The following is a 13,475-nucleotide window of genomic DNA, read 5'->3' as shown; positions in this document are numbered from 1 at the left end:
ATAAATAGGACCTGCTGGAGTAATAGGTATGTATCCCAGAGACTACCCCATCTAAAGAACAGACTCCCCATGCATGTGAAGCAGAGATCCTCCCTAACCCAATACAGGTGCAGCTTGGGCAACTGTTTGGAAAACTGGAAATTCATCCCTGAGTTGGCACCTATGTCTCTAATAGACAAAGGTAACCTGTAAGTGGTTCATCTTCCAGGCCCATGCTTAAACTTATCAAATCTATCAGAAGTTGTCAAAGATTTGGGATGTATAGCTAGGCTTAAAAAGGCCCTTGTGGTTATTAGTCTAGTAAACACCTATGAACCTATGAACATATAAAGGCGTGATGCCAAATGCTATTTTCCACAGGAAATCATTGTTGGCATGGTTTCTAAGTGTGTGCCAACAATGATTCACTTGTTTTGGGAGATTCCTCCCTTCTTCGAGTTGGTGTGACTGTAGTGTTGGTGTATATAAGTTCAGAGGGTGTGGAGATGTCCCACTGAAAAAAACAGTTAAAATAAGGTTTTTGACTCTGGGGCATTTTGTTCATCCTTTCAGCTTGTGGGCTTTCAGGAAGTCAGCATTTCATAGTAGAACCACCTCAACTACAAGTAAAAGTCTATCTTATTACCTTGGTAAACAGATCAAATGTTTGATAGTTCTTTAACAGAGACTGCATTAAATTCTACTGATAAGGTAAGGGATGAGGGCCTGTTTAAGCCAAAGTCCCAGGTCTCTGAACCCAGTGACCTATTCAATGGTACTACAATGTGGTGCAGTTATTGAAAGTCAAGAACTAATAAAGGAGAGCTACTGGAATGTGACAAAAAGTATAGCTTTTGTAAATGACCTGGAAAGGTGATAGTTACAATTCCTAAATTTTTATAGGATAACTGTTATTCTGACTATGTTTTAAATATTTATGCATCTTTTTACCCACATATTGGACCACCTAGCTTCTAACCTTCTTGTTCTTTCTAATGCTTCACCTTCTGTCTTGTCCATAACAATCCCTATCATCTGTCTTTCACTTAGTATCAGCTTCCCATCAGTAGTCATGAACAAGATGACAGAATCACCATTGATAGTCAAGGACACTCATGGCTTTACCTGTTAAACCCTACGCACTGTGAAACATTACTGCAATGCTGCAGACATGATGCCCCCAAGGCAGCTGACTGTCAAGTTACCATATTTCACACGTCACTCGTGCAAATCATGGCTCCACAGCAGTCTCCATCCTACAGAAAGGAAGTCCCACAGCCTCACAAGAAGTACCTGAGTTGGCTGTCTTTATCTCAGTATCACATCCCTTGGCAGGTCTAGGAACACTGCAGTCATAAAGTAAATGTGACACTTAGCATCACAGATAGAAGCATAAGCTCTGTCTGCAAAGCTGGTTTATTCAGAACAGCAAAATGAAAAAAAAAAACTAAGTTCCGGATTCAGAAAGGGCCACTGGCAGTGGTAAGCTGTAACTCAGGCTGCTACCACTGCTTCCTGCCCTTTCTTATTCAGAGACAGGCTCACCACAGTGATTCCATGTGGTCTGTAGAAGCACCATGGTAGGTCATTTTTCTCACCTGAGCTATATGTTAATGAGATATTCTGGGGGAGCACCATGTGCAAATTAGCCATATATTCTTCCCTGAAAATACATGCAGAAAGGCATTTATGCAGCAGAGGGATTCAGAAAATTGCTTGGCTGCATAAGCTGGCTCAGCTAGTCAAGTTAATTAACTCAGCCACAAGTTTGCATTCACTCACTACTTTCAATGGGTAGGCTCAAGTTAGAAGTAACTGGTAGGAAGTCTAGTGGACAGCTAGTGGTGGAGGTTTGTGCATGTGTGTGCCGCTATGTGTGTATGCAGAGGTATGAGTGGTCCTGGGTGAGAGAAGTAAGTCTGTGTGTGTGTGTGTGTGTGTGTGTGTGTGTGTGTGTGTGTGTGTGTTTGTGTCTGTGTGTCTCTCTGAGTGTGGTTATGACTGTGGCAGACAGAGACTATGTGTCTGCCTGGGTGATCACAGTAGGGTTTTGAAATATTATCTTCAGTCACTTAATAAGTTAATAGAACAATAGATTTTGAAGTTAGAAAGATGTAAGATGTACTGGATGATAAATCTGCAGAATGATCTCACACCCTACTATCAAAAAACATATCTAGAATGAAGTAAGTCCCCTCAGTTATTATTTAGAGGAGCAAACTTGTCTAGTTATTTAATTACTTATTTAAACTGAGTGAGGTAATCTTGCATGAATCAAAAAAATCTTCCAGGTGACCACATAATGATATGGTTTTCTCAGAAAAGAAATCAAACATGCAAAAAAAATACTAAGATCAGTATAAGAGCATCATTATCAACAAAGACAATAAATAGTATCTAACATGCCTCGGAAGAAGATTCCTGAAGAAATTATACCATGGCATTTCACACTGTGTATTACACATATAATTACAGTATAGGGAAATGCAGATGCTTACAGGGAGTCCACGTAACCCAAATGGTCCAGGTTCGCCTCTCATTCCTTCATCTCCCTGAAGTTAAAAAAAATGAGAACTTGAAAACTTTTATAAAGCAAAATATTCTTTAAAAGGAGCCACTTGAAAAATAAAGAGCATTCAAATTTTCTACTAAATTCTAAGAATTTCTAAAGTATGATTAAACATGTTATAACAGTATGTTCAGTAGTAAATATTATCATTTAACAGTTTCTGTTTCAATGAATAATAATATAAGCATTGTGTACATCCCATACTTACAGAAATAAACAGAATACCCTACTTACAGAAAACGTTCTTAATTGCCAATAAATTGAATGCAAAATTACAAAAATATAAAAGTCAGAATATGTGCTGCATCAGACACCTTGTTAAAAAACAACTATAAGACAGAACAAAATATGCTACAGATTTTGTGTATAAAGAAAATACACTGTGCACTTTTTTGATTCATTTAAATAAATATTTTGGAAAGTTTAAACAGTTTATGTATTGGTAAAAAGGCAAATATGCAATCCATGCGTGTGTTTGTGTGTGTGTGTGTGTGTGTGTGTGTGTGTGTGTGTGTGTGTGTGTGTGTGTGTATGTGCTTGCACGTGTGTATATTCATATTATTAAATTGGGCAGTCACAATTAGCCAACCATCTGGCTCATACCTTTCAACTGTCCAGATTTCTGCCTCATATTTTTGGTCTTTTTCTCATAAAATTTGTGATGTTCTGGCATATCACTGAGAATTGAAGTCACTAAATAATGGTATGCATTTGAGTTTCAGACTTCATATTATTCAGAAAATGCATGCTGTTAACACAAATCCTGTTGTTCCAGCAACTTTCTTAGTATTCGAGTAATATTTCCCTATTTTTGGAGCTTTTGTCCTCCCATTATTTTAGGCTTTGTCAAGATGTCTTGTGTTAAGAGGTTGAGAGGTATGATCTGCCTTTATATACATGCATAAAATGTGTGGCATGCAATGGCAGGAACTAAATTGACTGATGAAGTCATTCTCGTTAAATTAAATACAGCCAAAAAATTTCACCAAAACACTATTTCAGCAGTACTATAGGAAGCAAAGCATAGCTGTAGATATTTTTTGTGAGAGGCAAAGCTCTCATACTCCATACAGGATATAGCACACCATACATTACTTAACCCTAAACCTAACCCCTGAACATAATGCTAACCTCACATTAACCTTAACCCTTACTCTAGTACTAAACCTAATACTAACCACATCAGAATACTCTAGTACTAAACCTAATACTAACCACATCACAATTCTTAATTCTTTCCCTAACTCAAATCACAACTCTGTCACTAGTGTCACCAACTTGTGAGTGCTGTATCAGCAATATTCAATGTTCTGACATTTGCTCAATGTAAGAGTCACACAAGCTCAGTCTGAAGAAGTTACTCTCGATTAAAATGGTTGTGCAATCTGCTGCCATGCTAGATAATAATAAATCCTGCATGTAATGACAAAATAATGCCAAGACGCATCACATGCCTTTGTTATCAGTCATTTGTTTGGCACCCTGATGGCTGCTGACCATCAGCTGCATGCGAAAAATTATATTTATTTATTTATTGACTGACATTTGATTACCGGGAAAGTCTGAGTGGGTAGGAGCCCCATTTTCAGTGGAGGCCCAGAGAGAAAAGCTCCAAAATACTACAAAACATTTTAAGAATAATTTTACAATCTTCAAAAATAATGCAAAAAGCATCTGTAGTTTAAATAATTGTAACAAATTAGACATAATATGAAAACATTGGTTAAGAACAGATACAACTTATATGACGATGATTTAAAATTTAGAGAAAATTTAGCTAGTTTATAGAGAAATCAAAGGTAAACTAGTATAATCCAAACATGCAATATGAAGGAAGAGAAAAGCAGTTTTATTTTATATTGAGAAAGATCTTAAATTATCCCATTTGTTCCTCAAGGGGCAAGAGCTGTTCCCAGCTCATTTATTTCCCATAAGGTGAGAGCCAATCATGGAGTCATCATCCTGGCAGCCGTTAGGGCAGTTTTTTTTATCATACTACCTGACTCTTCCTCATGTGGTGGCACTGCCTATGAGTCTCCATGGAGGGATCACCTATGTCCCTGACATGGAGGTGTGTCTGCTACCTTTCACACCTCTACAAAGGATACCACACTGGCTTGGGCAGACTCACCTACATCCATTGACCTGGAGGAACCTACACCTCTCCAGTGGAGCACCAGGTCACCGCAATCTTCCCATCATGGTGAGCATACTGACATAAGTCAAGTGTCTTAACCATCCCCTGGCTTTTCCAGGTAGAAATACTGCTAATTGATTTCAGGTTATCTGAGTTATAATCAGGACTTTATCTCTCTAGGATAAACCAGGTTTTAATGTTTATCTAGGGCAAAAGTGGTAAACTGAGCTCTAATGTTAATGCTGGACTAAATAGTAAATAAGACAAAGCAAAAATAAGACAGCATTAATGAAATACTCTGCATATTACTATTATTATTACTATTATTATTATTATTATTATTATTATTATTATTATTATTAGTAGTAGTAGTAGTATATTTTTACAGGTATGAATACATTTCAAAGACTGGACAGTGTTCATATTGCTCATGGCTGTGATTACAGCTATTTCTTTACTGATAGAGGAACAGAGTCTGTATAGTTGTTATTGCCATTACTGAAAGGTCTCCTGCTTTTCTTACACGTATAGTTAAGGCTCCCAGAAGAACCTTTGTTACTCAGTGTGTACTGAAGTTTGAAACAGCAGCCTCACGCATAGTGGAACTACATGCAATTGTAAAGCTGTCCTATGTCCTATAACTATTGTTCCATGCCTTCATCATTAAAAAAAAGGGGGGGGGGTGAGATAGTGTTTTTATGTAAACCAAGAGAAGATGATCATTCAGGCAGTGACAGACTCAGACTAACACTCTTCGTTTATATAATACAGTCTCCATATTTGCAAAACCCTGCATACCTCAATCCCAAGTGTTTTCACTGAAGTGTTGTATCGAGGGAAAATGTACAGCATAGAGCTTTGAAGGCACTTCTAGTTAAAAGCAGTCACTGTATTGCTTTGAAATTCAAAGCAACCCTAGCAAGCTAATGTCGCTTTCATTTTTTTTTAGTGTGTGACACAATAATATTGTCTTTTACAAACAAGCTCATTCATTTTAGTGTTTTGGGGGCTGTAACAACTCTTTTCATTTCCCTTAGTTGCATACCAAGTTCTAAGGACTGTTTTGACACTGTAAAATATGCTACTCTTTTGAAAAAAGTTGATTTTGTAACCAGTTTCAACCGTTTTCCATAAAATCATGTTTCGTTAATTTATTTATCTTAAGGAAGTTAAATTATGCTGTGAGATCATCAACCATGGTCCAGTCCTTTCCCTCCCACCATTTCAGATTGCAGTTATGGCTTATTCTAAGGACCATGGTCCATGGCCACGACTAGGAGGGCGCTCAACTTACAAACAGAGATCCACACTTCAAGAGGCAGAGAGCAAGAAAATCAGGCTCATTGTTATGGAGACTTATTCTTGGCATCTGCTAAGATTGTCTTGGTACTTCATACTCTCATCTCCTTCTGGGGTCGTACAAGCACTTTACAGAAACGATACCTGCACTGCTTATATCTGTCACTCAATTACATTCAGAATACTTTTTTGCCATCCAAAGTGCTTGTTCTTTTGTCTGCACTGGGTAGGCAATGTTTGCATACTTTCCAGGCAATGCTGAGGCAACAAGACCAAGTATTGATCATGTCAAGTAACAGTGGCCACTCTCTCTCATTCTTCCCAGTCTGGCTCACTATAGTGCTGTGCTCAGCAATCAAAATCCAGGACACAGAGCTTACCTGAAACATGTTTCACCTTGGGTGAACTGACTTCTTTATTACTCCTGATACAGAGATCCTAAAAAGATTCGTCTAAAAGCCTTGAAAATTGCCTGAGGTGTGCACTTGCATTTATTTAAGCTGGCGAACATTACCTTGTAACTTTACATTTTGTCTTAATATTTAATATTGATGTCTTTATACCTTAATCCTTATGTCCCACTCTAATTAGTTAGTATGTTTCCAATTTATATATGCACATAACTCTTATTTAACTCGCTTTTTTTGTCAATGTATTTGTACTTGTTAACTTTTGTTTGTTGCCAGTGTACTAGTATTTAGACGTTGCATATCATGACTTTGCTTTTTCTGATTATGCATTCCTTCCTAAGCATAGTCTATACTTCATATCATAGCTGATAAGGGTCACTGGACCAGGCCACCTACTTGGTAAAAAAATAGTAAAGAAAATAAATAACTTTTTGAGACATGTTTCACTATTTTTGCCTGCCATAGCCATCTCAAGAAGTGTTGCACTACTCAGTTCCACCATCAAAAATCAATAGTGATATTTCAGCATGTCATCCGGGAACACCCATTTGAATAAGAATGTCAGTGGAGTGTACCCGCTAACAGATCTGACCAAACAAGGCCCCCCCCATGAAACTTTACTGGTCTGATGATACTGGCATAGCATTCTGAAGTTTGAAAACATTCAATGTGCACAGTCTGTAGTAATCACCCCAGACTGCACTAAGTACTTTGTTGGACTGATAATTCTAATATTGATGTACGGGCTACATTATCCCAAGGAGTACAAGGCTCCATTTATTATTTAAGCAGGAAGATCACTACACAAAATATGAGGCATGCTGTCCTGGAAAAGGAGTATCTTGATATATATATATATATATATATATATATATATATATATATATTTATATATGTAGGTTTACTATCTTGTACTTGCGGCAGACTTGGTCAAACCATTTTGCGGGAAACCTAAACCTCGAACATTGGCAATGTCGAACTCCGATATTGCAGACATACAAATCTCTCCCCTATCACTATCCATGTTAACGCTCATCCCAAGATCACATTCGATTTGTATTTTGGAAATACTGGATTTTGGCATTGTCAGTTTTCATGGATGGCAGATGATGATATGACCATTTGACCGAGTCCGTCAGTAGGAAATGACAGTAAACCACAGAGATAAATATATATATGTATTTAATACACACACACACACACACACACACACACACACACACACACACACACACAAAAATACACACACATCTCTCTCTCTCTCTCTATATATATATATATATATATATATATAGATAGATAGATATATATGTATGGATATATGTAGAGAGAGAAGTGGATATGTGGATAAGTGTATAAAATGTATTAATAATACTATTCATTGCACACATCAAACATACCTTTAACCAAAAACAGAAATATCAAAAAGCAAAAAAATCAATCAGAAAAGGATTAATAAAAGAAAAGAAAATGAAACACCAGTAGCTATGAGATGTAATTTATCTATATAGAGGTACTGTTAAGGAAAAGGTGTTCAATAATCTAATTTGCAGGGTTGGGATTAGGAACAGATGAAGGGGAAGGATTAATTTTAGCAAACATGAGTAAGATGGAATGGGCGCTTTGCCGTCCTGTGTGCCATTACTGATGTGGGCTAATTCTATCCCTATACAAAACAACAGAATAGACAAAAACACAAGCCCAAACAGAACACACAACTATCTCCTTCACTTAACTTACAAACAGTTGCACACATACACTCATCCATAGTGCCAGATCTTTTGTGATAAACAAATGTTTTGACATCACTTCTCCTTCGCATTTATCTTACTGGCAATAAACTGTTTTGGTATTCAGCAAAGCAATCCATATGACCATATTCACCACCAGACGATTTCACAATTAAATGAACCCACAATGGAACATGGTATAATCTCCCCTATATATATATATATATATATATATATATATATATATATATATATATATACATCTAGCATATTCTTGCAAATATATAATGCCTAATCATTGAAGTCCACTAGAAGTACTACTGAAACATAAAATTAGATAACATAAATAAGTAGAATATGCTAGCGGCTGGTTTACAAGCTGCATGAAATTTGTGCTGTAAGATTAGGAAAATTGGTAACTGGTGCCCGGGCTAGATATTATGTTAAGTCGATCTTTAACTCTGCAGTGCAAGATATTTTAGTTTTTAGGCACTAGACTCCCACATATTACAGACACACACACACACACACACACACACACACACACACACACACACACACACACACACACACACACATTTATCTATCTGTCTGTAGATACATAAATACATATAGATAGCAGATAGATAAATATACATAATACACAGATATATACATATATATATATATATATATATATATATATATATATATGTGTGTGTGTGTGTGCGTCTGTATCTATCTATGTATCTATATATATATATGTGTGTGTGTATATATAACTGTATATGCATTTTCTTGGTGATTATGGACATTGTGAATCAATAGCTTGAAATGTTCAGATCTGCACAATTTCAGAAGTATTGCTTTGCTCAGAAATCTCATTTATTTTGAAGTATTCTGGTCTGCTATCTTATTTTATTTTATTTTTTTATTATTGCAAAGTGCCTAGCAAATAATCTCCACAAAATTCACATATAAAAGGGTCTGGAAACACCTTTGGGCTAAATGAGAGCTGTCACAAAGTAAATGTAATAGGTTGAGCAAGCACTGAATTTCATGTATCATTTTATGCAGTGATGGTTGAGAGGAATTTCCTGGATGGTAAACAACTCTTCTTTCTTCCTGGTGGGTCTCTTGCTTGTTTCTCTGTATGCTCAGGATTTAGCCTCCAAAAAACTTTGAATAATGGAGCCCTGCAGTGCCATGGGTTATCTCACTGCAGCAGAAGAGCTTTGGAAAGTAACTCTGTATTTCCAGTCACAAAGTCCTAAGTCTTTTGAAAAACTCAAGTTATAAACTCATAGTACAAACAAGTGTTCATATTTTTAGACTCATAATTGTTGTTCTAGAAGTAGAGATGCACAGATCTGCAGCACATACAGCTTTGCAGTGCTGTTGTTCATTAGATTCAAAATCTGAAATTCTGAAACTATAACCAAAGTTAACATTAGTTGTTGTAATGTTTCACAAATGACTTAAACTACATTATACCATGATCCCCCCAAAACGTGCACGCTGATTGGCCAGCGTGCCCGTTGTAAATCGAGTTATACTAATGGAAAAGGTCCGCCCGGACTTTTTCCATTAGTATAACTGCTTTTTAAACATTGTTCGCTATGTAAAATGGGTTTAACATAGCGAGACAGTTTAAAAATAAGCAAGGGAGATCTCCGTTGTTTATTTTAAAGCTGTCTCCCTTTGTTAACCCCATTTAAAATAGGGAGACGGTGTTTAAAAAGCAACGGAAAGCAAGATCTCCGTTGCTTTTTGTGTTTCGCTATGTTAAATGAGTTTAACATAGCGAGACAGTTTTAAAATAAGCAACGGAGATGTCCGCTGCTTATTTTAACTGTCTCGCCATGTTAAACTCATTTAACATAGCGAACATAAAAAGCAACGGAGATCTTGCTTTCTCCGTTTTGCTCACAGTCTGATGTACTGCGCAGGCGCAGTACATCAGAACTACCGCGGATGCCAGAGATCTGCGGAAGGGCAGTAAACAGGCATTATACTATGCCATTATTTAAGAAAAGTAATAGTTTCTTTTCTTAAATAATGTCATGATATAGCAATAACGCTTGGGTAATGCTAAATTACCACGGTTGGCTTTGTTTGGTCCTTCGGCCGCCGGGACCAAACCACGCCAACCGTGGGTAAATTTAGCATTACCCACACCCAGGCATGGGTTATTGCTATATTAATTTCTACTGCAGTTTTGTTCACCCAGTTGTGAAACTTTTTATGATGTCAGTGTTCAATACTCAAAAATGTTAAAATACATCAGAAACTGCATTTTGTTTACCAGCTACAGTTTTATTTGTTGCTTAAACGGTTGCTGAGATATTGTAAGTTGTTTACACAATATTATAAACTTTGTGGTTAATGTGTTTGCCATTTACAAGATCCAGTTTAAGACCTATAACCTAAAGAATATTACCACTATAAAAATAAAGTTTGTGCTGAACAGTTTGCCATTTACACTTCCTTTAGTAATCTTTATGACTCCAGAGATATGAGCATTGTTGTAATGTGAGGACATAATATGATTCTATCAAAAACCTTAGTCTCCGCCCAGTTAAAGCTATGGTGCAAATTTCCAGAGCCCCATTGGAGAGAATGAGTTAATGTAACACTGTACTCTTGTAGCAGTTTTCCTGCTGTCATCAACTTTCTTGCACCCATTTGTATAACAGGCACATAATCATTAATTTTCTTTCTAGGTACCAAGGCAAACCACCGGAAAAAAATAGTATGAAAAAATATGAGAAATACAGAGTATTGAGAAACATTTTCAAGGCAAAAAAAATGCTAAGATTAACTGCTTTGTAGAATGACAGTCTTTATCTTAAAAATGCTCAAAGTCTTTTTAGAGAGAGAGATTGCTAAACTTACTAAAGGAAAAAAGGAAAATCATCTTCTGTCATCCGAGAAGTCTGACATAACTGCACATCTTGGACACTAGTATGCTAATTAACAAAACTGATGACTACATTTTTATGAATAATTTTCCATAATCACTCAAGAAACATCTGCCCAAAACTCACCATCATTCCTATTTTTAATTTAATCTTTCAGAAGCAACAGAAATGCTGAAACTTGTACATAACACTAGAAAAAGTAATTTATCAGTAGGTGATAGCATCTGCCTAGATTTCCATTGCTATGTCATTGGCATGTGCTGCACAAATTCAAGAAATGAATTGCACTTCAGCAATGGAAAAGTGAGCTCATGCTCTCAGCAGACAAAGATGAGACAACTCCCAAGTCAGTTTTACCACGCTCCTTCTATTGGCTAAAATACTGGACAGCCTGGCTAATGCTTGCATTTCAATGATTCTCAGCATATTTTCTGTAAAAAAGTATGAAACTGTAACAACCCTCATTAAATGTTTGGGTACAATCCTGCATTGAACAAATGCTGGACAGATAACATAAGCTCATTTGCTGGAGCTCTCAAATGCACATTCTGCTGTTAGCCATAATCTTCTACTAGTCTAGTTGACCGAAATAGATTTCCCTTACCTTGACTGATCTATCCAGATGTTATCTTTTGAGGAAAAACACAGAATTTGAGGTGCATAGCATGTTCATGTGGGCCAGTATCATTTGAACAGTATGTAGATTTCCCGTACCAGAACATTTACTGGTTTCCAGTTTTCATAATACACAACCTGGGAATATGGTTTTAATATAACAATACTATATATGGATGATTACCATCCTTTGCACTAGAGTTGTTACGCAACAATCTTTTAGTGATATTATCTTATTGGATGAGATAGATCACAATACATCCAGTGGAAGACATAAAAAGTTCTTTGTCTAGAATATGTCCTGTTCACATCTTATAGATAACTATAAAAATCAACCTCATTTTTGTCTTTGCATCAAAATTCACAAAGTAAAATGATTTGTTGCTGGTGTGGTATAGAAATATATTACAATAATATAAGAATGGGCACATGTCTAATACACTTGTATTTAGCATCACTGAAAAATTGCAACATTAATTAATTGTTCAGTACTTTCTTCAACTAAAGCAGCCATTTTGCTTTTCTTTCTCCTCCCTTCAGTGCTGCAGTTTCCTCTCTCTAAAAATGGCATAAACAGATCTCTCGTTTTCTGCAACAACTCACAACTCTTGGGAGAAAACATTCTGAGGTTTTTACCTTTTTGTTAAAAAAAAACAGAGAAAAGCCAATTCCTAAATGAGAAGAAATGTTGATATAAAAACAGAGAGAGCTTCAGATATAGATGCCCAGATGACTTCCCTTCCATCACAATAACGCTTTGTTTGCCAGCCGTGTCTTTGCACAAGCAGTGGTGCAATTGCTGAAACGTTTCAGCTATAGTCTTCCTAATCAACAATCCTCCCCTCACAAGAAAAGAAATACATACTAACTTTCTGGACTCATATCTCAGCAGGGATATTTATTAAAATGTTCGAATAGTATTTGGGGAAACAAAAAAAAAATCAGAACTCAGGTCTGATGAATGTGTTTACCAAAGTGTCTGGCACATAAAGTGAAGCTATAGTCTGTGAATTCTTAAAAAAAATCTAACGTTGGTAATGAGATTGTTGATGCTTTTTTCAGTAATCTCTTTCACAGAGAATTATCAGTTAAATTGTAATGTTTGATAGTCATTATAATGTAAGTGCCATAAGTTAGACCCACTGCAAAAAATCAAACTATATTAATATTGTTCAGTTTTACTTATGCTTAAATGATTAGTGGTATATGAGTAGTTTATAAATGCAGTAATCGAATAATGTATAATTGTTTAGTGTTTATGGACTTTGAAATAGAAAAGGTGAAAAAAATTATTAGAGATAATGAAACATGCAGTAGACAAGATATTTCCAAGAAATTTTTTTTACCTTTTCTCCTTTTTTAATAAAACCATGAGGTGGCTCCATGAGAAATGAAGCACCCTTCACTCCTGGAAGACCTTGCTCACCCTGTAAAGACAAGTTTATAAAATGAGAACCACAGCTTGATAGATGGTTGTATTTAAAATAATGTTTTATTCAGTTGCTCACCAAGTATAATTTGAAAAAAAGTCTACATCTGAATACGTTTATAATGTCATTCAGATAAGGCCTACTGCTGATATTAATGGAAAATACAAAAATAAACATGCTGCTGACACAGTATACATGGATTACAAGTTGTTGATATGATGTGAACAGATCTATATATCAATGCATATTTCATCAGGTTCTGTTTCAACTTGCCAGCTCTACATTTGTCAAATGTGCATTGAGTGGTATCTCTGAGACTGCTAAACTTTGGGGTTAAGAAAATGTCTCCTTACTTCTTAGGCCGAGTGACCATGGAGTTACTATATAGAGAGTTGGGGTAATGGCT

At 36.1% G+C, this 13,475-nt stretch overlaps 1 protein-coding gene across 1 annotated transcript in view; it reads right to left on the bottom strand.

Annotated features, from left to right (window-relative positions):
* LOC122801189 (collagen alpha-4(IV) chain-like) overlaps positions 1-13,475 on the bottom strand; it is a 1,621,248-nt gene that overhangs the window by 928,506 nt on the left and 679,267 nt on the right. Inside the window, exons 13-14 of the mRNA XM_044070748.1 lie at positions 12,986-13,066; positions 2,478-2,531 (exon numbers count right to left, since the gene is read on the bottom strand). Of these exons, the coding sequence (XP_043926683.1) occupies positions 2,478-2,531; positions 12,986-13,066 (135 nt within the window). The remainder of the gene's footprint in view (positions 1-2,477; positions 2,532-12,985; positions 13,067-13,475) is intronic.

This window comes from Protopterus annectens, chromosome 4.part1, assembly GCF_019279795.1.
Source record: "Protopterus annectens isolate FY-2018-M chromosome 4.part1, PAN1.0, whole genome shotgun sequence".
NCBI lineage: Eukaryota > Metazoa > Chordata > Ceratodontiformes > Protopteridae > Protopterus > Protopterus annectens.
This window is presented reverse-complemented; position numbering and strand designations above follow the sequence as displayed.